We start from the raw sequence: 21,422 nt of genomic DNA on the forward strand, positions 1-21,422 counted from the left end.
AAAAAAAAAAGAAATTCGAAAACAAACAAAGCCACGTGTTCCGGACCGACTCGGCCGACGCCTTTGGTCGAACAATCTCGACCCGAACCGCCATGACGATTTCATTCGCTGCTCGCTGTGGGCGTCCACATATTCTCTAGACCTCGAAATCGTCAAAAGGCTGAGAAAAGAATCAAGAACCGATGCTTTTGTTTATCTTTGTCTTCCCGTGGCTATGCGCCTTCTTTGCAACCACCCCCGTCGCCGGCAGCGCTTGGAGAACCGGGAGCACCCTATAAGTCCTCTGTCCTGCCAGTGCTCTGCAAAACGCTGGCAGGATCATTAAGTTGGTTTTGCTACTGTGTCCAACGTTTGTCTATATTTTAGACACTCGGATCGGTCTATTTGCGTGACGAGGTCCTCCAGACTCAGCCGACACGAAGGCCAGTCGATTAAAATGTGTTGTCTTCACTGCCCTGGCAGCAGTCTTTCGAAAGCTTTTTCCCTCACGTTTATGCATAGCAGGGCCCAAATGTTTCTCTTGCGGCGTGCCCGAACGTGCTTTACTTTGTCTACGTTTGCCTTTGTTCAGTTACTGCTTTCGCTCTCAAGACAAAGGCTTCGACTGATGGACGTTCCATTTCAGTAAAGCAACAAATGGAACCATATGCGCATATGGCTTTTTCGACAAAGCTATGTTCATAACAATGCGACGCCTCTTTGCTACTATGAACAATCGTAGTTGCCTTTCGGAGATACTTCGGAATTCACGAATCTGGAAGATAATCGTAATTCAGCAACTTCGACAGCCCTATAAAGTGGTCACTAGCTGTTAGAGCTTGCGCTCTTCAACAAAGAATCTCCCATCCTTTGATCTCACTGACGCTCGCTTGCTCTCCCCTTCCCAAGAAAACATGGCAGTGAGTGGATTATTCTCAGTCACCTCAATGACATTGCTCATTCACTCGTACTCTCGTCTCTTTCCAGCGCCTATCAACCAAGTCTCGACCTTTCCAGTGCCAACATCCTGGATGTAAGAAGAGATACATCACAAAGAGCGACGTCCATCGACACTCCAAGGTTCATTTGACCGGCGCAGCGCGTGACAAAGAGTAAGTGGCTAATTCCTCATCACTAGTCAATTCATATTTGAGGACATACTCACCTAGGATGCATCACTGCCCTATGAGTGGATGCTATTTCGCGAGTCTCCAACGGGGCAATCTCAAAGTCCACCTCAACGTCATGCAGCAAGCTGCCTTTTCTTCATCTCTTTGACCATTGCACTGACGCAACTTTAGTCTCCGTGTCAAGAATCTAGTCTGTCATGAATGCGAACCAGTATACGAAACCGGGGACCCATCCAATATGACTAGACACAAGATAAAGATGCATGGCCAGCCGTCTAAGAGGCGTCTCTCAAAGACAAAAGGTATAGAAGAGTCGCAAAACCTGCCAGTCGACTCTAAGTCCAGATCTCCGTCGCCATCTCCGCCACCTCCACCACCAAACTCGCCCCCCGCCTCATCTGGTGCCTCTACCGAAACGCTTCCAGAACGGAGGCTCTCTGACTATAGCAAGTTCGATTTTAAGAGACCGGTTATGTTGCACTCTTGGTCAACAAAAGATATGCCTCTGAAGCCACGCTCGCAAACTATCTTCGGCCGTCCATCTGTGCCGGTACTGCCCCACAATGGACCGCCGATCTCATCGCACCCGCTTGGCACTTTTACCAACCTTCGTCTCCCCCGTCCACCTCTGCCGATACCACTTGCTTCGCCCTTCTTTCACAGTCAGCCTGGGGAATACCAGTCGACCCTCATCGACACTTCCACCGAATACACCCACTTCCGTCGCAATTCTGAGAGGTACACGTACACTCCCTCAATGCCCACCTACTTCTACAACGACAGGCGCTACTCGGAACCACATATCAGCGCGCTTCCCTCGAGTCGTCGTCCCCCGTCCCACATGCGCTCGACCTTGGACTCGCCTCTGCCCCAATTCCGCGACCCCTTCCAGCCTGGCCGAGAATTGCAGGTCCCTTCAAGTTCATCGTCTTCAGTGTCGTCGCGTGCGTCTTCTGCTACACCGTCTGTCGATTGCTCCCCTGCGCTCATGCCTGCGCCAAAGAGATGGGTCGTTACTGTACCTCCAGAGCCAGCGCATGACAGTGATGGGGAAATCCATGTTCGCTTTCTTGGCAATAATGTCGTATCCACTCGCCGTGAATCGACGGTGTGGCCTACTCCCGGAGCTTGAGAGATGTGATTGTGCTCTCCAGGACGTTCTTTCTGTTTTGTCGTACTAATTTCCGTTGTATCCTGTCACTACTGCGTTTTATTGCCCACCACTCGTTTTAGCTATTTGTTATGCTGACGTTTCTTCGTCGCTCCCCTACCGTACTGTTTAGCTCCCCATTATTGCCGTTTCATTTTACAGCCGTTTGCATAGTAACACGCTTCTCCTGTGAGTGGAGAGAGTGGTGTGAACTTTGGTCATAAACAATGTTTTTGCGGACGTGTTACAATGAGCTTATTGTTTAACTCCCCTAAGGCACCACTGATTGTTATTATAGAAATTATTTCACAATGTAATAAAGGCGCTATGGTGTAGTGGCAGCACATGGGATTCTGATTCAGCTGAGAGGTAAAGGTTCCCATAACCCAGGTTCGAACCCTGGTAGTACCTTTCGCTTGGGGAACGTTACGGTTTTATTTTTTCTTTTACAACAGTGGAATCAAGGTATAACACGACAGCCCCGACACCTTGGACTATTCTGTTTATACTACAGTATAATAAAGCGCATTGTATGCCAGGTCGTCATTGGTTATTGAGCGCTCATTTTATTGTCGAGTAATCTCACCTGCCCATAAGTTAATCATCGGTTTATTTATTCCACTTTTCTTGCTGATAAGTTGTTTGTTCATGACAGGACTCGAGATACTGACTATTCTCCCTCCCGGGCGAAGCCAGATGCTACAAGCCTCAAACTTCTGCGAGCTCTTTGGCTAGGTAGGAGAGGGTAATCGTCCTGTGCGTACAATCAGCATTTCTGTCTATTCCGTCTATTGGTTATATTCCAAAATCTCGACACTTGAAGCCTTTCCTACAGAGCGAACTCTCGTTGGACATACCTTTGGTTCTGCAACCCTTCCAATATGCTCAGCAACACGTCTCCCACAGCGTCAGGTGCTTCTTGGACGACCTGCTCTCATCAGCGTTATAGACAAGGTGAGACTGGTAGACACACACCAGGTGTCCGGCGCCTGGAATTCTGGTGACCGAAGCGAACTTGCGCCCCCGAAGGAGGGAGTCTTGCTTCTCCCGGGTACTCACAGCATAATTAACCTCTGGGGGTAAATGCTAACAATGAAAAAAAAAACTCACAACAAATCATTCCTCTCCCCATAGACCACATGCACCGGCACCTTCTTCCTCGTCTTATCCAGTTCGGGGATAGGATATACTGCATTTATCTGGTTGGCGAACGGTTGACACTCGTGATGGGGACGACATCTGAGAGACACTCCCTCCTTGTCCTCCTCGAACCCATGCTCCTGGTATATCAGATTGAACATCAATCTCAAATAACTGCGCGATCCGGAATCGTACTCACAATGTATATATCCAAAATACGGCTATCCCACATTCTCCACGGTGCGCGCAGCGCTAGGTCCCTGCGAACAGCATCCCTGCTCGCCCACGTCTTCCTCCGGTGTGGGATAGTGGAACAGGCGAGCTTGTAAGCGGGCGAGTCTGCGATGCCGATCATGGATCCCGGCCAGATGGCAGGCTCGACGAGGATCAAGGCTGAGAAAGGCTGGCGGGTGGGGGTTCCCCAGAAGGACGGCACTAATGCTCTGTGAAACAAAGGGTCGGGTCAGTCTACGCGGGGAAGATCCTTTGGTGTGGGGCAAGGCGCCGCCTCACACTCACACGGATGCAGCCCCGGCTGAATGGCCGATCAGCACGATTGGGTGGCGGGTTCCGGTCAGGTGGGTCTTGTAGAGGTTGGCACAGGCTTCGGCCAAATGGTACGAGGCTGCGATTGGTGGTTAGATGCTGGACTCTGGGGGGCGACGGGGTCAGACTCACAGTAGGTGAAGCCTGGGGCGTCAATGGCGTCCCTGTTAAGTGTAGCCGCTGCGCCATGCGTCTGCGAGTCTATTGCCCAGGCTTCGATGATGGGCCCGCCGTGGGCGTACAGACGTTGGATAATTGGTTCCCAGTGTTCTTTATCTGTTGTGTTCTTTGTCAGTACGGAAGTGAGGGGAGGAAGATAAACTTGCGAAATCCAGTCCCGTGGGCAAATATCAGGATGTAGCCCTTCTTTGTGGTGGCGGAGGGACGGTAACGCTTCGCCGTAGAGACGAGCGGTGTTCCAGTGCTGTATGTGTTAATGAGGAACTCGGTAACGTTCATGATTGGGCGCAGATCAACGAAAGGTAGCAGCACAGACGTTGGTTATATACCTCAAGCTTTCTTACATGTAAGGATAAGTGCAGTCCCGACGTTGGACTCCGAATCGCAGCGGCGGGCAATGTTTTGTTTTATAGATGCGTGATGCGTCGTCATGGGAAATCGTCGGCAGCGCTAATAATGCTCATAGTGAATAGATAAACCGCTCCTCACATACCGCTGCAATGAGTACGTTAGGGTTCGGTCAGCTCGGGTCTCAAGGGCCTTGCCTTTATTATCATACTACATTGATACTACCCGTCGATGGTCCGCGACCAGGCTCAGAGTTATTTTTTGACCGCGGGTACGACCGCCCGCCGTCAAAGTGCTGATTACCGTTTTCGGAATTAAGCGTTAACAATCAATTTAAAATTCCCATCTCCCCAACTATGCATGCATACCCACTACTAAAGGTCCATGAATTCTCAACGAACGTCATGTAGATACTTGAATGGAAAAAAAAAAAGGAACCACAAAGAAAAAGACCCTCAAAGATCAATTTCCTCTCCCCTTCAGTGATTCTTCAAACCGAGAAATTGAACAGCTGGTTCGCCTGGCCGGAAACACAAGTAGACAAGGTCAACTGGGCACCAGGGTTTGCAGTGACGCAAAATCCGTTGGTGTTGGAAGTGATGATGCATTCCGTGGCGACGATGCCCGTCTTCTGGGAGATGTCCGCACACGTCCGGCAGTCGACCATCCATTGCTGGTCCCTGTGTACGATGTCAGTAACGAGAAAAAGATGTAAAGAGTGCGAGACGAAGAACGTACACATCGTTACCTGCCGCGTCAAAATTATCCATGATCAGCACGTCGCCCTTGAGCTCGACGGCGAAATTGTCGTTAGCCACGGTCCTGGTGAAATGTCCGTCAGCGAGGTTAGCTCTGGAACCAAAATCGTAAAAGATGCGGTTACTTGGCGGTGTAGCTGACGACGGGCTGCCCATTCTGCTCGAAGAAGAACTCTGACGCCGAAGTGCTGGCAATGACGGGCGCGCCGACGGCGGGGTTGGCTGCCCACGAGAGTGCGCCATTCAAGGTGGACACAACGAGAGCATCACCTTCAAAGTTGGGGTTGCAACTACCCCGGGCGGCCAAGGGCGACGCGGTAGCCGCAGTGAAGAGGAGGGCAGAGAAGAAGAGGATCTTTGAAGACATTGGAAATAAAGTTAAAAATGATTAGTTATCAAGAAGACGAAGAAGATCAAAAGGCTGCAAGTTGAAGATGAAGATGAGAGCGAGGAGAAGGTATCTTTTATAGTGATTTCGGGACCAGCTGACGAGGAGGGCATTGTTACTCTGGGTGGTGAGCAATGAATAGGAGGGCTGTACTAAATCGGCATGGGCTGTGAGAGATGACTATTCTAGGACCGACTGTATTCATCCACGGATATGTTTTGCCTCAGCCACGATGCAGGAGTTCTTCCCGACCTTGTTTCAAAGATGACACCCTAAATGCGCCGAAGGCTAAGCAAGGCATAGTTATCCGTTGCTCAGCATGCTGATAGACATCGAAGACGCAGTTCTAGTCAACTTTCAACATCTGAGAATAGCATCGTCAGCAGCACCCTTCCACAACAATTCGCAGCAACAAGGGAATGGCGGAAGTCTCAGCATTAGAAAGTTATCGTCAAGCCTAGCAAGCGCTAGATGGTATTCATTAAAATTAGAAGCAATGAACTCCACGGATCATGAACAGGGAATGAATTGTGATAACGATCAAGCCTCTAAACGGTATAGTCTGAAGCAGGCCGTAAACACCAAAGTCTCGAAGACATGCGAAAGCAAAAGGAGATGAACAAGTTTCAGAAGAGCGTACGCAGTTGAATGTCAAGATCCGGCTTGTACACGTACTATTCTCGAATACACACAGGTTTGCCTCTCAATAAGTTCCCGAAGACGACGGGAGTATCAAACAAATCAATAACTCCTGGGATGAAGAACCGTAAGCAATGGTCGCTGCATTTCAGATAGCAGGAGAGATTAAATAAGAGTCTCAGAGCTACCTAGGAAAATATCGTCAATCCCAGCGAACCAGGTCGTATGGCAATAAGTATTTTTTGGAAATCATTGAAGTGGGTAAGGTAAGCGTAGGAGTCACACGCACCATGGTTGTCGTGCCAACGTCGATAGGTGGGGCTTTGCATTTCAGGCGGCTATGTCCAGTTCCGCATAAAGGAGCATCTACAAAAACGAGAAGGTGAGCGAAAAGGTCGCAAGACAGCAAGGAGAAAAAGTCTCAGAAAGGAAGCAAGATATCGTCAAGCCCAGCAAGCCGGGTCAGGCTCATTAAATCAGGTTTGTTTTGGAATCATCGGAGAGAATATGAATTTTTGGGTACGTACCGGTTTTTTGCAAAATTGGCCATGACGAATGACGGGAGCTATTGAGTACAGTGTGCGGGAAATGGGACGTGGTGGAAAAAGACAAGATGGCAGGCCCTGACGGAGAAATTTTTTTTTATCTCCGAAGGCCACTAGTCGGCCCGCTGCGGTCACCCGGACCGTGGGCCCTTTCCTCTAATGTACACTCTAATGTACAAGACGCCAGTCACTGACGTCTTGTACTTTTTTAGAGTGCATGGTCGCCTGGAACAGCCAATGGAAACCCTAATTGTCCGTGTACGCTATGTTAAAGCCTACAGCAATTGCGGTGATATGGACAAGCCTTGTACTGTACTCCTGTACCTTGAAATACATTCCGTGCAACTTGGGCCAGGGACAAATGGAAACACGGAGAGACTCTTCTCATACCCTAGACTATATATTGAGAAATGCCCGACGGGAGCTTGTTTATCTATGGGGGTCTTAGCGTGTGATATTTGGATAAGTCTTCTTTCATTGCCCTACCTTGGAAGCCGAAAGGTGATAGATCAGAGTTCACACGGACTGGAGAGCAGGTCCACCAGATCCCAGTCTATTTCTTGTCAATGTTATTAGAGGAAAGGGCCCACGGTCCGGGTGACCGCAGCGGGCCGACTAGTGGCCTTCGGAGATAAAAAAAAATTTCTCCGTCAGGGCCTGCCATCTTGTCTTTTTCCACCACGTCCCATTTCCCGCACACTGTACTCAATAGCTCCCGTCATTCGTCATGGCCAATTTTGCAAAAAACCGGTACGTACCCAAAAATTCATATTCTCTCCGATGATTCCAAAACAAACCTGATTTAATGAGCCTGACCCGGCTTGCCGGGCTTGACGATATCTTGCTTCCTTTCTGAGACTTTTTCTCCTTGCTGTCTTGCGACCTTTTCGCTCACCTTCTCGTTTTCGTAGATGCTCCTCTATGCGGAACTGGACATAGCCACCTAAAATGCAAAGCCCCACCTATCGACGTTGGCACGACAACCATGGTGCGTGTGACTCCTACGCTTACCTTACCCACTTCAATGATTTCCAAAAAATACTTATTGCCATACGACCTGGTTCGCTGGGATTGACGATATTTTCCTAGGTAGCTCTGAGACTCTTATTTAATCTCTCCTGCTATCTGAAATGCAGTGACCATTGCTTACGGTTCTTCATCCCAGGAGTTATTGATTTGTTTGATACTCCCGTCGTCTTCGGGAACTTATTGAGAGGCAAACCTGTGTGTATTCGAGAATAGTACGTGTACAAGCCGGATCTTGACATTCAACTGCGTACGCTCTTCTGAAACTTGTTCATCTCCTTTTGCTTTCGCATGTCTTCGAGAAGACTCCTGCTCCTGAGCAACGACATATCACGCTCTATCTGTAGCTTCCACCCAGGTTCATAGAATTCAGCGGGAAGTCCGCCACAGTACTATCCATCTTTGGCACTCATGGCTGTGCCCATTGTGGATTCTTACTCTGACCCCAAAAAGAGGGCACGGGAAACTGGTCGGTGCAAGCATCCAGCACTCGATAATCTAGGGTTGTTCTAATCCCTCTCTCCTCTATGGCGTACGTAGCCGGTCAAAATATAGCATTAACTGTTAGATCTCGCACAGTCGGTGTATGTGATAGCACTTTGAAGTATACAGGGTTTAGAACCATCTCGGAGTCGGGAACTATTACCACCACATGGAGTGATACCAGATGTCTATGATGACGAAGTTCGAGTGGTTGGCCAGCTTCAAGTTCAAGAATATTCATAGAGTTAGTAACAAAGCACGTTTCTTATAGTTTAGACTTTCACCAGGATAAGAGTTCGCCTGGATCGAAGGATGCTCGAGGTTATGCTTCGTGACATCGAAGAGTTTCTGCGTCATGACATTCATGGACTCGGAGATTCCGGACTGAATAGCCAGTCGCCGAAGATGATGAAGATTGAAGAAAGATGGTGGATAATTTAACATCAGCGGAAGGGCAGGGACTAACCCTCCCCCCACTATTGATGATTTCGAGGGATTCCAAGATCAGAAGCTTGCGTCGAGAGGATAGAAGTATAATTAAGGACAAAATTCTTCACAGAGAATGCAACGGGGTCGAATATAGGCATAAGCTCGCTGGGTAATATGAGATAAACACTGAAGTATGTAGTGTTGTGAGTCCCGGTAAACGCAGAGCCTAGAGAAAGCACGTCTTGGAATGCTTATTCAGTGAACTCAAGCGGTCGCTGTACCAACGCCTGCCAAATCAATACGTTTCAAAAATCGAAACTTGGGTATGATCGACAGAATCATTAGATCATGCGATAGGACGTCAAATCCTGGCTGAAATGCAAAGACGCCGAACGTTGTTGTTACAAGGGGTGGTATATCGGGAAATTCGGCCAGAAGGCCGTGAAGTTGTCTGCAAGTGTTTCATGCGATCCTCAGATCCGCCGGGGGGGCGTTTCCCTATGATTAACAACATATCTGAGCTCATGAGAAAAAAAAAGGATACGAAAAAAAAACCAGGGCGTACTCGAAAGTCGGTGGAAGTTTCCCAGCTGAGAAGGCAGGCCTTCGCGCTTCGGCAGGTTGACACTCCGCCGGTCCTAGAAGTCGCCAACGTCCAGAAAACCCAGAATATGACATTAGGGCTCGACGGGGACCGAGCATAGGCATATCCTGCGAATCTGAACTTGCTTTGAGCCTGCTTTCAAGCTCATGGGATCCCGTTGGGGCAGAGGATAGAAGCAAGACCTCGATGTCAGCGCCATGACACTTTGCATCAATGGAATCCTCATGATCATTCACCTCGACCACTTCGGATTCATCCAACACATCCTCCTCCACAGTACGAACAACATTGTCGTCCGGGTCCTCGGCCATTTCTTCTAGTGTCTCCATGGTAGCCTTCGACATCCCTTCATAGACTTTTATCGAAATACTTTCTGCAGTGCGCATTCCGTGCAGCGCATGCTGCCAGTCGGTGGGTAAACATTCTTGGAACCATCGTGTGTTGGCTGGGCCCCATGCATCCCACTCAACAGAAGTCATATTAGTGGGCGTGGGGTTGTGAGGTCGCGATGCATCCAAAAACTTAGTCGAGTATGACGAGAAGAAAAAAGTGTCCGTAGTCCGACCTGACATTCAGGGGGCTGTGTTTTCTTGCACAGGTCCAGAATTGAATGTGGCTTCTTTTCAAGGAAAAGGTTGACGTGGAAGGAGAATACAAAAGAATGTACGCGATGGCGGGCAGGATCAGGAGATTGTTCAAGGATGTAGATGCAGCAGGCCAGGATACGGTCTGCTAGTGATAGATGATAGAAGCTGTTGATGACGTTGCTATTGACGCTGGGCTGGATGCGGGGGATGTATCCTGGGGATGGGTTTCGACTCAACGAGCAATGCCAGAAGGAGAATCCTCCAGACAACTCCGGAAACGAAAACGATCCCAGCAGAACCGGTGGAAGGGAAGAGCCCGTCGGGGTGTCGAACTGGTAGACTTCCGATGACTATCTTGACCGTGAGCTTAAAAAAGACAGAGGACACACCGGACTTACGCAAAATCCTGAGGCGGGATGCCAGGCTTCAATAGTATTCATTTCTTTCATCAAAAAGCCGATCAGATCGCCGGATATCTGAACACGGATGGCGCCTATGGAGTTTGAAAGTGGCATTGAGACCAGATCCTTGGGGAAGCAAGGGAGAATGGGTGCGGCAGCTTTCGGGTAGGGATCATTTTCTGAAAGGGTACGAAGATGGACCTCGAAGACGAACTTAGATCTAAGCAAAAATGGATGAGCTTGTAAATGAACAATAAGGGCTATCAAACCACCTACTCGGCAGGCGCTCGAGTGACTAATACTAAGAGATCCTGTGAGGGATCAATTGTGAAGTCCAGGATACCGATGTTTTCGAATGCATGAGTCCACATTCTGTAATCTTCTCCTGGGTCACACCCGGAGAAAGGCAGTTCAAAGAAGGAAATAGCCGGGATAGCCTCGCGTTTCCCGTGCTCTCTTCCGTTCCTGTAAATCCCTCCAACGAACTCATAGATAGACGCTACAGAGGGCAGGTCAAGCTGGTAGTAGCGCTTCCAGGTGATACTTTGCCACGATTGTTCCCGGTCGCGAAGGCTATTCAGGCGCTTAACGAAAGGGTACAAAGTGGAGTCCTCAGGATTGGATTCCATGCGATATTTAGCAAGCTCGACAGTGAACTGAAGTCGAGATGACTGCATTATTATTCGATGAATATGGGTGTTTATCTGAGAAAAATGATTTCAGAACGACTGGATATAGATATTACTCAGCATACTAGGAGACATTTCAGCAGGTCTCGGCTTTTCCGAACCAACGATGTACCCTTCTGAACGCCTCAAATAGAATACGTAATTTTTCTTCACACAATTGCAGGACATCATACAAATGAAGTGCCATCCTGCGCATAAGTAATCCCAAAGTAAAAAGGGCAGATCGACTTTTTGACGTCCTTCGGGTTCTAGCCGTTTTTCAGCGGAGTGTGGAGGTACTAATTAATGCCGACCGCAGAATCAGTTTTAAGATGCAGTCAACTCTGTAATAACCCATACCCCTCTGTCGACGCTCAAAGGTATGGGTTATCGCAGAGTATGGGGTTCTAGAGAGGTGATTATAGGGCATCCCATAGTACCAGTAGCAGCATTATATGTATTTAACAAGGAAATATCTCTGAGCAAAAAAATTGATTTTGGTATCCCACATGTTCTGCACATCGTCGTGCCTGCCAAAAGAAGCAACCGTCTCCAGTTGTCGTGCAAAGATGCTATCCATCTCCGTGACATGATTTTGGATAGTCATCATGGCTTGAAGAGTCTCCACCGGTTCCGAGTCTGTGTCATATCAGATGTGACATTGATGTCTCCTAGGCTCTTAGCCCCATGTACGGAATTTTGCGCGTGCCGGGCTGCTGTTGAACTGTTTTGGGGTGACCCTGACATCTTCGTGGCCCACTGCACAGCCGGGAGGTTAAATATGTGCTGTTACAAGGGTGATAACTTGCGTAACCTTCATATTTGAGTGAATGGGTTATGGACCTCATTTTCCTGCAAACCAAGTCGGTTGACGCTCCAAGCTATGGGTTATAACAGAGTACGGGTTTATACAGGTATGGCTTATTACAGAGTTGACTGTAAATAAATTTACCATGGTCAGTTCATTGCTCAATGACAGCTCTACCATTGAGCCAAGGATAAAGAAATAAAAAAGTCGGGCACTGCAAGCAGTTGACGTTCAAATTTGACTTGAAAACCTATAGCGACAGAAAGAGTAAGTACTACCGAATAGGAACCTATGCAGCTATGCCTACGTCCCAAATCTTTCCCTTCCGATTCGGAGCAATTCAAATGATCTCGATCAGGTTTGAGTATGACATTTGCGCAAGGCGGCACCGAAGAATCATATGCCTAAAGATTGGCCCGAGGTATCCGCTTCACGGTTAAGCTTTTAATTTGGGATCAAGCGTATAGCAAACCGTGACCCATAGCAAATCATTTGAAAAAGAAACCAGCCCGCCGTTCGACATCCATTGCGGCGTAACACATGTTTTGGAACTCGCTGAGCGTCGGCGTTTCCAAGTCTTTAATCGAAGAGCAAGTAGGTAATTACTTGTTGACTATGAGCCTTCTACTTTGGACACTGCCGTCCGACTCGCAAAAAGGGTCCCGGCGTTAGTGGGTAAATCTTCCCTTGCAATCAGTCGGCGATCCGGTACAGCCGTACCGGGTAAAGTGCGTACTGATGGTATCAAAATTCCCTTGCGGCTAATTACCTACGGTGAGGTTCATGCAAGGTGTCAACCACGATGCGTGAATATTTAAAGGAGGAAGGTCTATACGGAGTTGAATTGAAGCAAGCGTTTCCTCTCTCTACTCAGAAACGAACGAAATGGGCCTTGACTTGTACTTGAACGGCGTTGCTCTCGTTGTTGGTGCTGGTGGGTCCTCTTTGCCAATCTTTGCGTGTCGTACAGTTCGATGTAACGAGCGACCTAGGCTCCGGTATGGGTCGTGCCACAGCTCTGGCTTTCGCAGAGGCTGGGGTCCGTGGCCTGATTTTTGCCGATATCAGGGACAAAGCCGCCGCTGAAGTCGCTGAGGAAGCCAAGGCGGTCGCGTCCGACTCCCAATTCGAATCCTTCGTTATCCAGGTCGACATGGGTGACGAAGAGTCCGTGAAGAATCTCATGGCCAAGTCAGTCGAGAAATTTGGACGTGTGGATTATTGCGCAAACATCGCTGGTGTAAGTCCTGTTTTTGACTACTCTTAAGAGGACTTCATTGATTTGGCGCACAGTCATTTGGTAGAGAGAGGAAGCCGTTCGCCGAGACCCCGACGGAGGAGTGGTTGGCGATCCAACAGACCAACATTAACGGTGTCTTCTTCCTCGTCAAGGAGCAGATCAAGATCATGGAAAAGCAGGAGCGTCTCGTGACGCCATTGACTTCAGAAGCACGCCCAGCAGAACGGGGCAGCATCGTTGTGCTGTCCTCCGCTGCCGCCGTGATCGCTGTCCCCGAAGGTGGTGCTTACACCCACACCAAATTCGCCACGAACGGTCTGACCAAGGCAGCTGGTAAGTGAACCATTCCATTCGAATGATATCCACTGATCCACTGGTTTCGTGCAGCCCAGGACCACGGAAAGAATGGTATCCGCATTAACGCGATTCTCCCTGGGTATATCTTTACGCCGGGTTTGGCTGCATTCCCTGGTGCAACTCCGGAGACGGCCCAGAGGATTCTTGATAACAATGCGCTCCATAGATTTGGAGAGCCGAGGGAGATTGGCGATATGGTAGCGATCTTGAGCAGCCCCAGGAACAGCTACATGATTGGCGCCAGCATTCTTATTGATGGCGGCCAGACTATCACTGCCGAGTAGATTGGCGAGCCACTTAATATTGTTAGACCCGCATATCTGTACTATTAATCACATAATGACCAAAACTTGAACATGATGCGTACACGTTTTCTGGGGATCATATCTTGGATCATGCATAAGACGCAAATAGACAGAGGATTGAGAAGAAGCTCGTTGAAAGGGCCACCCCAATCCCTTTCAGGGTGCAACCTCAATCACATGTATACGGTCTGGCAGACAAACTGAAGCTAGATGCTTTACTCGTCGGTTCATTAGAATAAGGCTTAGGCTTACTGGTGTTGAAAATGTAATTCCGTACGATATCCATTTTGAAGACACGACGAACCGAGAGCAACTCTGTGCGACAATCACAGCAATGCGTCTCCGTGTCGTCGGTGCCTTCAGGTTACCTCATGCAGGAAAGTTGTACATTCCGTGATTGCAGTGAACACCGAGTATCGCGTCTCCGTAGTCGGACTGAGGGTCGAGCTTGTCAATCCCGTAAGTAAAGGAACGGACTCCGCAGCAGATATGCGGATCGGTGGTCTAATGGAGGTTGGGGTAACGGCCGTAAGCTCATTCCATTGGACAGGAGGATCGGCCCGACTAGCCACCAAACTTTTTTTGTGTGTCGGTTATGTAATTCCGCAACTTGTTGTCATCACACCTCGGGCTTACTAGTACGCGAAAACTTCCTACGGACCACGGTTGACGCTTACCCTTTGCGTGACGACTTGCGGTATGTTTTGCTGGCGATATTTGATGTGACTCGGGTTCGCCAATGCCAATCATAAATAATACGACGTTTGCTGGTTAACTAAGGTCATTGGGTCCTCCTTTGATTCACCATGGTTAAGCATACTCGTGTCGTAAAGATCACCCCTTGGGAAATCGTAGGTATCTACCTCGTCTTTGCCACTCTGCGTACGTTATTTCCCTTCTTTTTATTTGATGGTACAATAATTCCATTTTGATAGCATTTAAGGTTCTCTACAGGCTCCTGTTTTCGCCATGGGACAAAGCCGCCAGAGACAAGACCTGGAGACGTGTAATCAGCCACTACAGCGTACACTACCTTACCCACTTGAACATCGCTCAGCTCCAGTACGTTTTCGGTAACTCGTACGACGTCTATGTTGGCTACACAAAGAAAATTGGCGTCCCCATGGACATTGAAGAACTCGACCTCGGTGCCAAGATCATGTGGGTTGGCCCCAAGAACCCCAAACGCGTCAACATTTTCCTCCACGGTCAGTGTTTGAATTTTTCCAAGAACATCCGTTTTTCTTATCCCTTGTTTTCAGGTGGTGCTTTCCTCGTCCATGCCCCCGCTGAAGGCTATCCTTTCTGGCGATGGATGCAAGGCCAGTTGAAGAACAGGGGTCTCGATGTCGGCTTGTGTGCCTTGTCATACGGTACGACTTTCTACTTTCCAGTCTTTTCTTTAGTTGATGATCATCTCCATAGCTCTCCACCCTGAGGGCGACTACCCCCTGCCTCTTCGCCAGCTCGTTGTCATGCTCAACCATCTCATTGCCAGTGGCGTTCCTCCCGAAGGTATCACCATGGTTGGTGAGTCCGCCGGTTCCAACCTGATCCTCATGCTGCTGTCGCACATGCTCCACCCCATTCCTGGTGTCGAACCTTTCGTCCTACCCCCCGGCACCAAACTCGGCGGCGGCTACCTTCTCTCGCCCTGGATCTCCGTCGGCGGCACCGACGTCCCCAACTCGTTCGAAGAGAACAACCACACCGACATCACCAGTGCTGACACCCTCCGGGAATGGGGCGCTCCCATCCTCAAGGCTGTTCCCCGGTCCCAGATCCCGTACATGGAGGCGTCACATGCTCCCAACGGCTGGTTCGATGGTGCAGAGAACCTGATCAACAAGCTCCTCATCACCGTCGGTGAGTTCGAGCCGCTGAGGGACTCCATCGTCACCTTGTATGAGAAGCACTTCAAGTCGTGGCCCAAGGATCGCGTTACGTACTGCTACCAGCCGGGTGGTAACCACAACGACCCGTACTACGACTTCTTCTGGGGCGCGAACCCCTCCGAGTTCGCCAGCAGCTTGACTCCCACTGTCGTCCAATGGATGTACGATGTCCACTCGCAGGTCAACTAAATAATGTACGCATGAAATTGCATGTCCTTCTCATAATACTCGCACAATACACCGACGCTACTTATCTATTCCATACTAGATACAAATTGTATGTACAGTGACTAGCTCGCATTCAAACAAATAATATCGCCATCAAGTCATGAAGCTACGTTGAAAAAAAAAAAAATCGGGCTTCACGATCCAAACCTTGGCCAACACAAGAAAAAAGTTATTTTGTTCTGTCGCCTTGGAGAGTAATTGGCAGAGATGCCGTGGGCGACATGAGGGCTTCTTTGAAACTTGACAATCTGCATCAGACCAATATCACACCCTGATCAGACCCCACGTGTCCGAGGAGGGACAAGCAAGAAGAACCGCCTTACGTGCCCTCGATGCTGGATGAAATTACCTTTACAAAGATCCGGAACTAAGGCCAAGCATGGACATCCCGCCGCCGGGAGCTGGCAGCACTGAATGTGTATAGGTTCAGGCTTATGCACCGCATCACTGGCAGTGAAAAACTCAGGTCGCTCCATTATTTGAGTATCCCAAAATACTAGGACCTCCGAACGTCCAACAGGGATCGGACGACAAAGTTGGCAGTGACTGGTTTCCTTACCCACCCACCCCACCCAAGCAGAGCCCAGCGGTGTGTGTCGTCCAAGTCATCGCCCCAGCCGTCGACCTAGTTACTGTATCTGATGGTCAGGAGCGTTTGGGTATAAAGGGACCGTACCCTCGCCAGGGGATGATTTCTCCAATAGCCGGTCTATTCACCACTGCCCAGACGATCCACGAACACAAAGAAATGATGCCCTACGTCAGCTCCTACGCGTACCCCGGTAGCAGCAGAAGCATATATCCGTCCTACGGCCGCAGCAGCTATGGAGTGCCCGTCCAGCATTACTACGGTACTCCCGTGTCATACGGCAGCCCGTATGGGTATTCGTCTTCCTACTATGGCTCGTCCTATGGGTCTACTACACCTATGGTCGTCCTGCCGTCAAGACGCCATCATCATCGTAGCCACCGCCGTCACCACTCTAGGAGTTACTATTACTGAGGATGATGCGGGATGTTATTAATACTGATGGGTTGTAATACGGTTTTGTTCTGCGATACGGATAATCCATTTTGTACGTGAGGAGGGTGTATGTTATGGATTTCCGCATCGATGGAATTCCCGGAATCATCCGGAAGTCTCCAGTCGCTTGAAGCCCTTTCTTCTCCTTTCTATCCATCTCTGTACTTTCTCTTACTCAGCCTAATGAACTTGTTATGACTCATGACTTCACGAAGCTTGTTGAACCTTCTAGTAACACCCATTTGTATATAAACGTAGCTACGAAACATGTACTAGGTATCAAATTCTTACTGCCTATCTTGAACCCTACACTTTGTGTGACCTCAAGCCACGGAAACTAAGCTTCGCGCTAGTCTGCTAACCTATTTCAGGATACCAGTAAGTTTACCTCGAGCTCGCTCGAACCTTTACTTCTCTCACGGATACCATCAAGCACGAGTCACGCTCACACTCTTATTCTCTTACTCCTCGTACCTCGACTACTAAACACTTGCTCTAATAATTAGCTACGGTATCCAACGTTTACAACAGTGTACCAACCCGAATGCATGGCTGAACCTTGGTACAGATGTATTCATTTATCTATCGCCTGGCCGTAATCTCTGCCAAAGGTACGAAAGACATGCGCGGCATCCGCGACAAGGGTTTCATTCCATGAGATTAGTACTATGTTTTTCCATCCAAAGGTATAGGAAGGCTAAAGATATCCAAGATGGTCAAGATATTCCACGGGATAGATGGATGGTGTGGGGGGGTGGGGGATAATGGTGAATGATTTAAGTCAGCTATGTATACTATTAGCGGTCGTCAATGTTAGGAATAAACACTTGAAATGCACAACAATAAAAGGCGAAATAAGTCAAGTAACCCCGTGAGAAAAAAAAAGGGAATCTACTCTACATGACCGTACCCTCCTATCCCGCTCGGATGAGGCCGGTCTACCATATGATGGATAGCGCCAACGGTGGAAACCGTCCGAATACTATCCTCCGTCGTTGAGCCTTCTATCGTCGCAGGCGCAGTGACGAACGACGCAGCAGCGGTGCTGATATCCGGATGACTACTACTGGTCATCGACATGCTCAACGCACCCTCGCTATCCCGCGGTCTAGGCCTAAAAACGGATGGCGGCGACAAAGAACTGGCGCTCATGTACGGTTGCTCCGTCGAAGTCCTACCAACGGATAGCTCCGACCGCGACTCGTGCATCACAATAGGTACGCTCGACCCGGACCCAGGACCCTCATGCGACGACTCGCTCTCTGAGTCCCTCTCAATAACCGGGGACGGCTGTTGCCCACGAACGTACTCGTGTGAGGGTCCCTCTTCAAACTCTTCTGCCTCCTGCTGCTGTTGCTGTTGTTGATACGCCCTCCGCTCTCTCATCTCCTGTCTCTGCCACGCCATTGGATGCCCAAACGTCCAATTCTCCCCCCCACTCCCACTCCCGGTCCCGCTCGTCGGGTCCGTCGAGCTCCCCGAGCGCGAATGCGTCGCCGAACCGGCGGGATCTTCCTCCAGACGGGCCATCGACGAGTCCGCGCGGGAGCGCATAGCGCCTTGGACGAGTTCTAGGCTCGTCACACTGATGTTGTGGATCAGTGACTGGGTGCGCGAGCGGACGGCGGATAGGGAGCCCGCGCGGGAACGCGACGAGGAGGAGCCGCTTTGGGAGTTGGACCGGGAGATGGAGCCGGACCTGGAGCTGTTCCGGTGTGATGGGGTGCTTGGACGAGCGCGGAGGGGTATGAACGACATGCGGGGGGAACTTGACCCGGATGGCTCGAGCGTCAGTAGACCGACGACGTCCTCGCTTTCTGCTGCTTCAGGGAGCTCAGGCTCCGGCTGATCCAGCGCATCGCCTTCCTCGATTCTTGAGTCATCCCCTCCTTCTAAGTCTGAGTAATTCGAGATCACGGGTGGTTGAGGTTCCCCGAAGGAGGGTGCGACGCTACTACTCGTTCTTGTCCTCGCTCTGGGGCGTCCTGATCTGGGGAAACTGATGGGGCTGCTAGGAGAAGAAGGGACAGGGGAAGAAGGGACGGTCCCAGCGCGACTCCGGTTGGGGTGCCTTGGTGGCATGGGAATCACGCTGCTGCCTTGCAAACTCCTGGGACTGGCAGCATCAGAACTGGTGCTGTAGTGCGATCGAGGAGAATGGGAGTCTGACGATTCAACATTGCCCGTCGACTGGGAGAGGCGCGAATGAATAGAATGCGCATTAGAATTGGTCGTCGATTGGGGTGGTGTACCGTGGGAACCAGAGGAGAGACTCGTTCCTCTTGCCGGCCTACGGAACTGGAAGGGATACCGCGACGACACCGGATGTCCCAAGCTTGACATTGAACCTGACCCGCGCCCTGAGGAACGCTTGTCACTGCCAACGACGCCCAGCTCTCTGTGGCCAATGTCTGCTTCTTCCTCTTCTTCCTCTTCCTCCTCTTCCTCTCCCTCCTCATCGGCATCATCATCACCACCCGTTGCACTCGTCTCTTTCTCTGTGGTCAACTTCTCCTCGCTCGGCAGGGACGGAGAAGGCGGGAACGGCACCTTCTCGTCATCCGACGACACCTGAGCGGCCTTCATCGTGAACGGATAGGGCAGCTCTCTCAGCGGACCCCCCGAGGTAGAGGGTTCCCCTACGATCTCCGGCGACGGCTCTCCTTTCGGCCCTCTGAAGAAGTCGTCGGTGAGAACACCTCTCCGTGATTGCGGCACTGTGCCGCCCAGACCAGCCGCAGCCATGATCTGGTCCATCCCCTCAAAAGGCTCCGGTGTATCTGCAAGCTCCTTCTGCCGAGGGGGTGTCGTGGTGAGACAGAAGTCATAGGCTTCTTGGATACGCGTTTTAGTGCACTCTCGCCAAGTCCAGGGGAGCGCATCAGCAGCGAGTGTTGGATTATCGCTGTAAACCGAAACCGTCTTCTCCGCATCCTCTTCCTCCCATCGATCTCGTGGACCACAAAAGCCGGCACAGCCATGACCACTGACTGCCCACAGACCGATCCTAAGAAATGGAGAATGGAATCAGCCGATCGATTCGGATACGAAGGAAAAAATGTGCGCGATACCAGCTGAGGAACAGTACTAGAGTTCGCCACGCCGTCCACGCAGCGTTTGCAAGGAGGACCCCGCGTGCATAATCGGTCAAAGCTCCGTCACCGCGAAAAAAGGTACCGTCCCTGTTATCGATGCCTGCATCCGCAAGTGCGACCTCTCCAACGTCCGGCTCCCAAAACCCCAGGAGCAACGCGACAGAGATCGCTGCTCGAGGTAGGAGAAGGGCAACGGTCGGGAGATTTTGAGCATAGAACCAGAATGTCTCAGAAAGACCGTCACGGATGCTGCCGAAGCTTCCGCGGAAGGCGGAATAGCGAAGGTAGTGGAGGAAGCAGAAGTTACGGAAGGATAGGATGGATACGAAGTTGAAGGCTGGGGATGAGAGGTATATGGGATATATAGAAGGGCGTTTGACGCGCCATCGCCGGACGAAAGAGTACAAGAGTTCGTATACAAGGAAGACGCCGGCGATTTGGAGAAACCAGCAGGTGATATAGGCAGCTGCGCCGAATGACCAGTTTTTTCCAGAGCCGGGGACGCCGGGTGCCTCTGGGTTAGGGTGTTTAGCCACCCTGCAAGAATATAATCAACATGCGAATGTGATTGAATGGAATAACTCACTGAATGATTATGAATACAGCGTTGAAGTCGAAGAATGTCTGAAGGAAAAGGTGGGCGAAGATGAATAGACGAAAGAGATAAAAGTAGATGCGAGCAATTGGGGAAGGGTTGCGAAGGAGGTCGATATTGAGGCCTCTTGAGCGAAATTTTGGCTGGAGCCCACGGGTGAGTAGATCGGTGGTGGAGAAGACGGTTGGTGATGGCGCAGCAGCACCAGTTGCGGTTGCCCGTGACCATACACGCGGATAATGGGACCCACTGCCTACTCGTGTATGATCGGTCGGCACACGTCTTTCCTTCTCACTGTCCACACCATATGCCGAATCCTGCAAGCTCACTATCCTCACGGACCGGGGCGTGGCCCTCCTCCCACCCAGGTACGAGGACGGCGGATGTTCACTCGGCCCTGCTTCTTGCACGGTAGTGACGTCCATGGTGGATGACCGAACTGTCGAGGCTGGTGCGGGGGGTGGGGGTCGCTGGGGAAGCCATGCTGGGTATCCCTCCGAGTCCATCCGGTGAGGGGAAGTGTTTTCTGAGTGGTCGTTGTCGCCACGGGTATCCGCAGGGGACGTCGAGGCTCCTGGGGACGAAGACGACGTCTCAGGCTGCTCCGGTGGTTGAATTCGTAATAGTCGTGAAAAGAATCGCATCGGAAAGAGGTATAAGTCAGTAAAGATATCAACAAGGGGGAGGATGCGAACGAAAGAGGACGTAAAAAGCGTAGAGTTTCGTAGGTTTCGCGTGAGTTTTTTTTTTGTGGGATTTTTTTGGAGAATATTTTGGACGTCGCGTCTATCGAAGCGCGAACGCTGGACGTGGCTCAACCAGTGAAGGAGGAACGCGCGAGCCTCGTGCAGGGTGTGAAGACAGCCTCGTGTCC

The 21,422-nt window shown here is 50.3% G+C and overlaps 8 protein-coding genes and 1 non-coding gene across 9 annotated transcripts; 5 read left to right on the forward strand and 4 right to left on the reverse strand.

Moving 5' to 3' along the window:
• The first annotated feature begins 732 nt into the window (after positions 1-732).
• BT62DRAFT_470094 (uncharacterized protein) lies at positions 733-2,539 on the forward strand. Its single transcript, XM_043181051.1, has 3 exons — positions 733-899; positions 967-1,229; positions 1,281-2,539. Exons 2-3 carry the CDS (start codon positions 1,150-1,152, stop codon positions 2,239-2,241), a joined length of 1,041 nt encoding a protein of 346 aa, XP_043035181.1. The 5' UTR covers positions 733-899; positions 967-1,149; the 3' UTR covers positions 2,242-2,539.
• Positions 2,540-2,580: 41 nt separating this feature from the next.
• BT62DRAFT_t162 lies at positions 2,581-2,670 on the forward strand. The gene has a single exon. It is a non-coding gene; the product is annotated as a tRNA-Gln (tRNA).
• Positions 2,671-2,866: 196 nt separating this feature from the next.
• BT62DRAFT_936812 (alpha/beta-hydrolase) lies at positions 2,867-4,427 on the reverse strand. The gene is made up of 7 exons (XM_043187188.1): positions 4,272-4,427; positions 4,078-4,221; positions 3,919-4,024; positions 3,599-3,842; positions 3,370-3,539; positions 3,235-3,313; positions 2,867-3,187 (listed from the first exon to the last, which is right to left on the reverse strand). Exons 1-7 carry the CDS (start codon positions 4,402-4,404, stop codon positions 3,089-3,091), a joined length of 975 nt encoding a protein of 324 aa, XP_043035182.1. The 5' UTR covers positions 4,405-4,427; the 3' UTR covers positions 2,867-3,088.
• A 338-nt stretch (positions 4,428-4,765) lies between these two features.
• BT62DRAFT_470169 (uncharacterized protein) lies at positions 4,766-5,680 on the reverse strand. The gene is made up of 2 exons (XM_043181052.1): positions 5,212-5,680; positions 4,766-5,153 (listed from the first exon to the last, which is right to left on the reverse strand). Exons 1-2 carry the CDS (start codon positions 5,472-5,474, stop codon positions 4,964-4,966), a joined length of 453 nt encoding a protein of 150 aa, XP_043035183.1. The 5' UTR covers positions 5,475-5,680; the 3' UTR covers positions 4,766-4,963.
• A 4,018-nt stretch (positions 5,681-9,698) lies between these two features.
• On the reverse strand, positions 9,699-11,110 carry BT62DRAFT_470265 (uncharacterized protein). Its single transcript, XM_043181053.1, has 4 exons — positions 11,088-11,110; positions 10,610-11,037; positions 10,331-10,553; positions 9,699-10,282 (listed from the first exon to the last, which is right to left on the reverse strand). The coding sequence occupies exons 2-4, from the start codon at positions 11,008-11,010 to the stop codon at positions 9,821-9,823; spliced, it is 1,086 nt and encodes a 361-aa protein (XP_043035184.1). The 5' UTR covers positions 11,011-11,037; positions 11,088-11,110; the 3' UTR covers positions 9,699-9,820.
• Positions 11,111-12,575: 1,465 nt separating this feature from the next.
• On the forward strand, positions 12,576-13,789 carry BT62DRAFT_936817 (NAD(P)-binding protein). The gene is made up of 4 exons (XM_043187189.1): positions 12,576-12,743; positions 12,802-13,049; positions 13,103-13,382; positions 13,437-13,789. The coding sequence occupies exons 1-4, from the start codon at positions 12,695-12,697 to the stop codon at positions 13,688-13,690; spliced, it is 831 nt and encodes a 276-aa protein (XP_043035185.1). The 5' UTR covers positions 12,576-12,694; the 3' UTR covers positions 13,691-13,789.
• A 539-nt stretch (positions 13,790-14,328) lies between these two features.
• Positions 14,329-16,252, forward strand: BT62DRAFT_1079858 (alpha/beta-hydrolase). The gene is made up of 4 exons (XM_043179533.1): positions 14,329-14,593; positions 14,647-14,919; positions 14,974-15,084; positions 15,137-16,252. The coding sequence occupies exons 1-4, from the start codon at positions 14,518-14,520 to the stop codon at positions 15,793-15,795; spliced, it is 1,119 nt and encodes a 372-aa protein (XP_043035186.1). The 5' UTR covers positions 14,329-14,517; the 3' UTR covers positions 15,796-16,252.
• On the forward strand, positions 16,214-16,837 carry BT62DRAFT_1011254 (uncharacterized protein; the record flags this gene model as incomplete). The annotated part of the gene is made up of 2 exons (XM_043177765.1): positions 16,214-16,252; positions 16,301-16,837. 2 exons carry the CDS (start codon positions 16,214-16,216, stop codon positions 16,835-16,837), a joined length of 576 nt encoding a protein of 191 aa, XP_043035187.1.
• A 588-nt stretch (positions 16,838-17,425) lies between these two features.
• BT62DRAFT_955500 (uncharacterized protein) lies at positions 17,426-21,298 on the reverse strand. The gene is made up of 3 exons (XM_043188339.1): positions 20,540-21,298; positions 19,930-20,490; positions 17,426-19,865 (listed from the first exon to the last, which is right to left on the reverse strand). Exons 1-3 carry the CDS (start codon positions 21,190-21,192, stop codon positions 17,750-17,752), a joined length of 3,330 nt encoding a protein of 1,109 aa, XP_043035188.1. The 5' UTR covers positions 21,193-21,298; the 3' UTR covers positions 17,426-17,749.
• Between the last annotated feature and the right edge of the window lie 124 nt (positions 21,299-21,422).

The sequence above is a fragment of the Guyanagaster necrorhizus genome (genome assembly GCF_019112545.1).
Source record: "Guyanagaster necrorhizus MCA 3950 unplaced genomic scaffold BT62scaffold_35, whole genome shotgun sequence".
Taxonomy (NCBI): domain Eukaryota; kingdom Fungi; phylum Basidiomycota; class Agaricomycetes; order Agaricales; family Physalacriaceae; genus Guyanagaster; species Guyanagaster necrorhizus.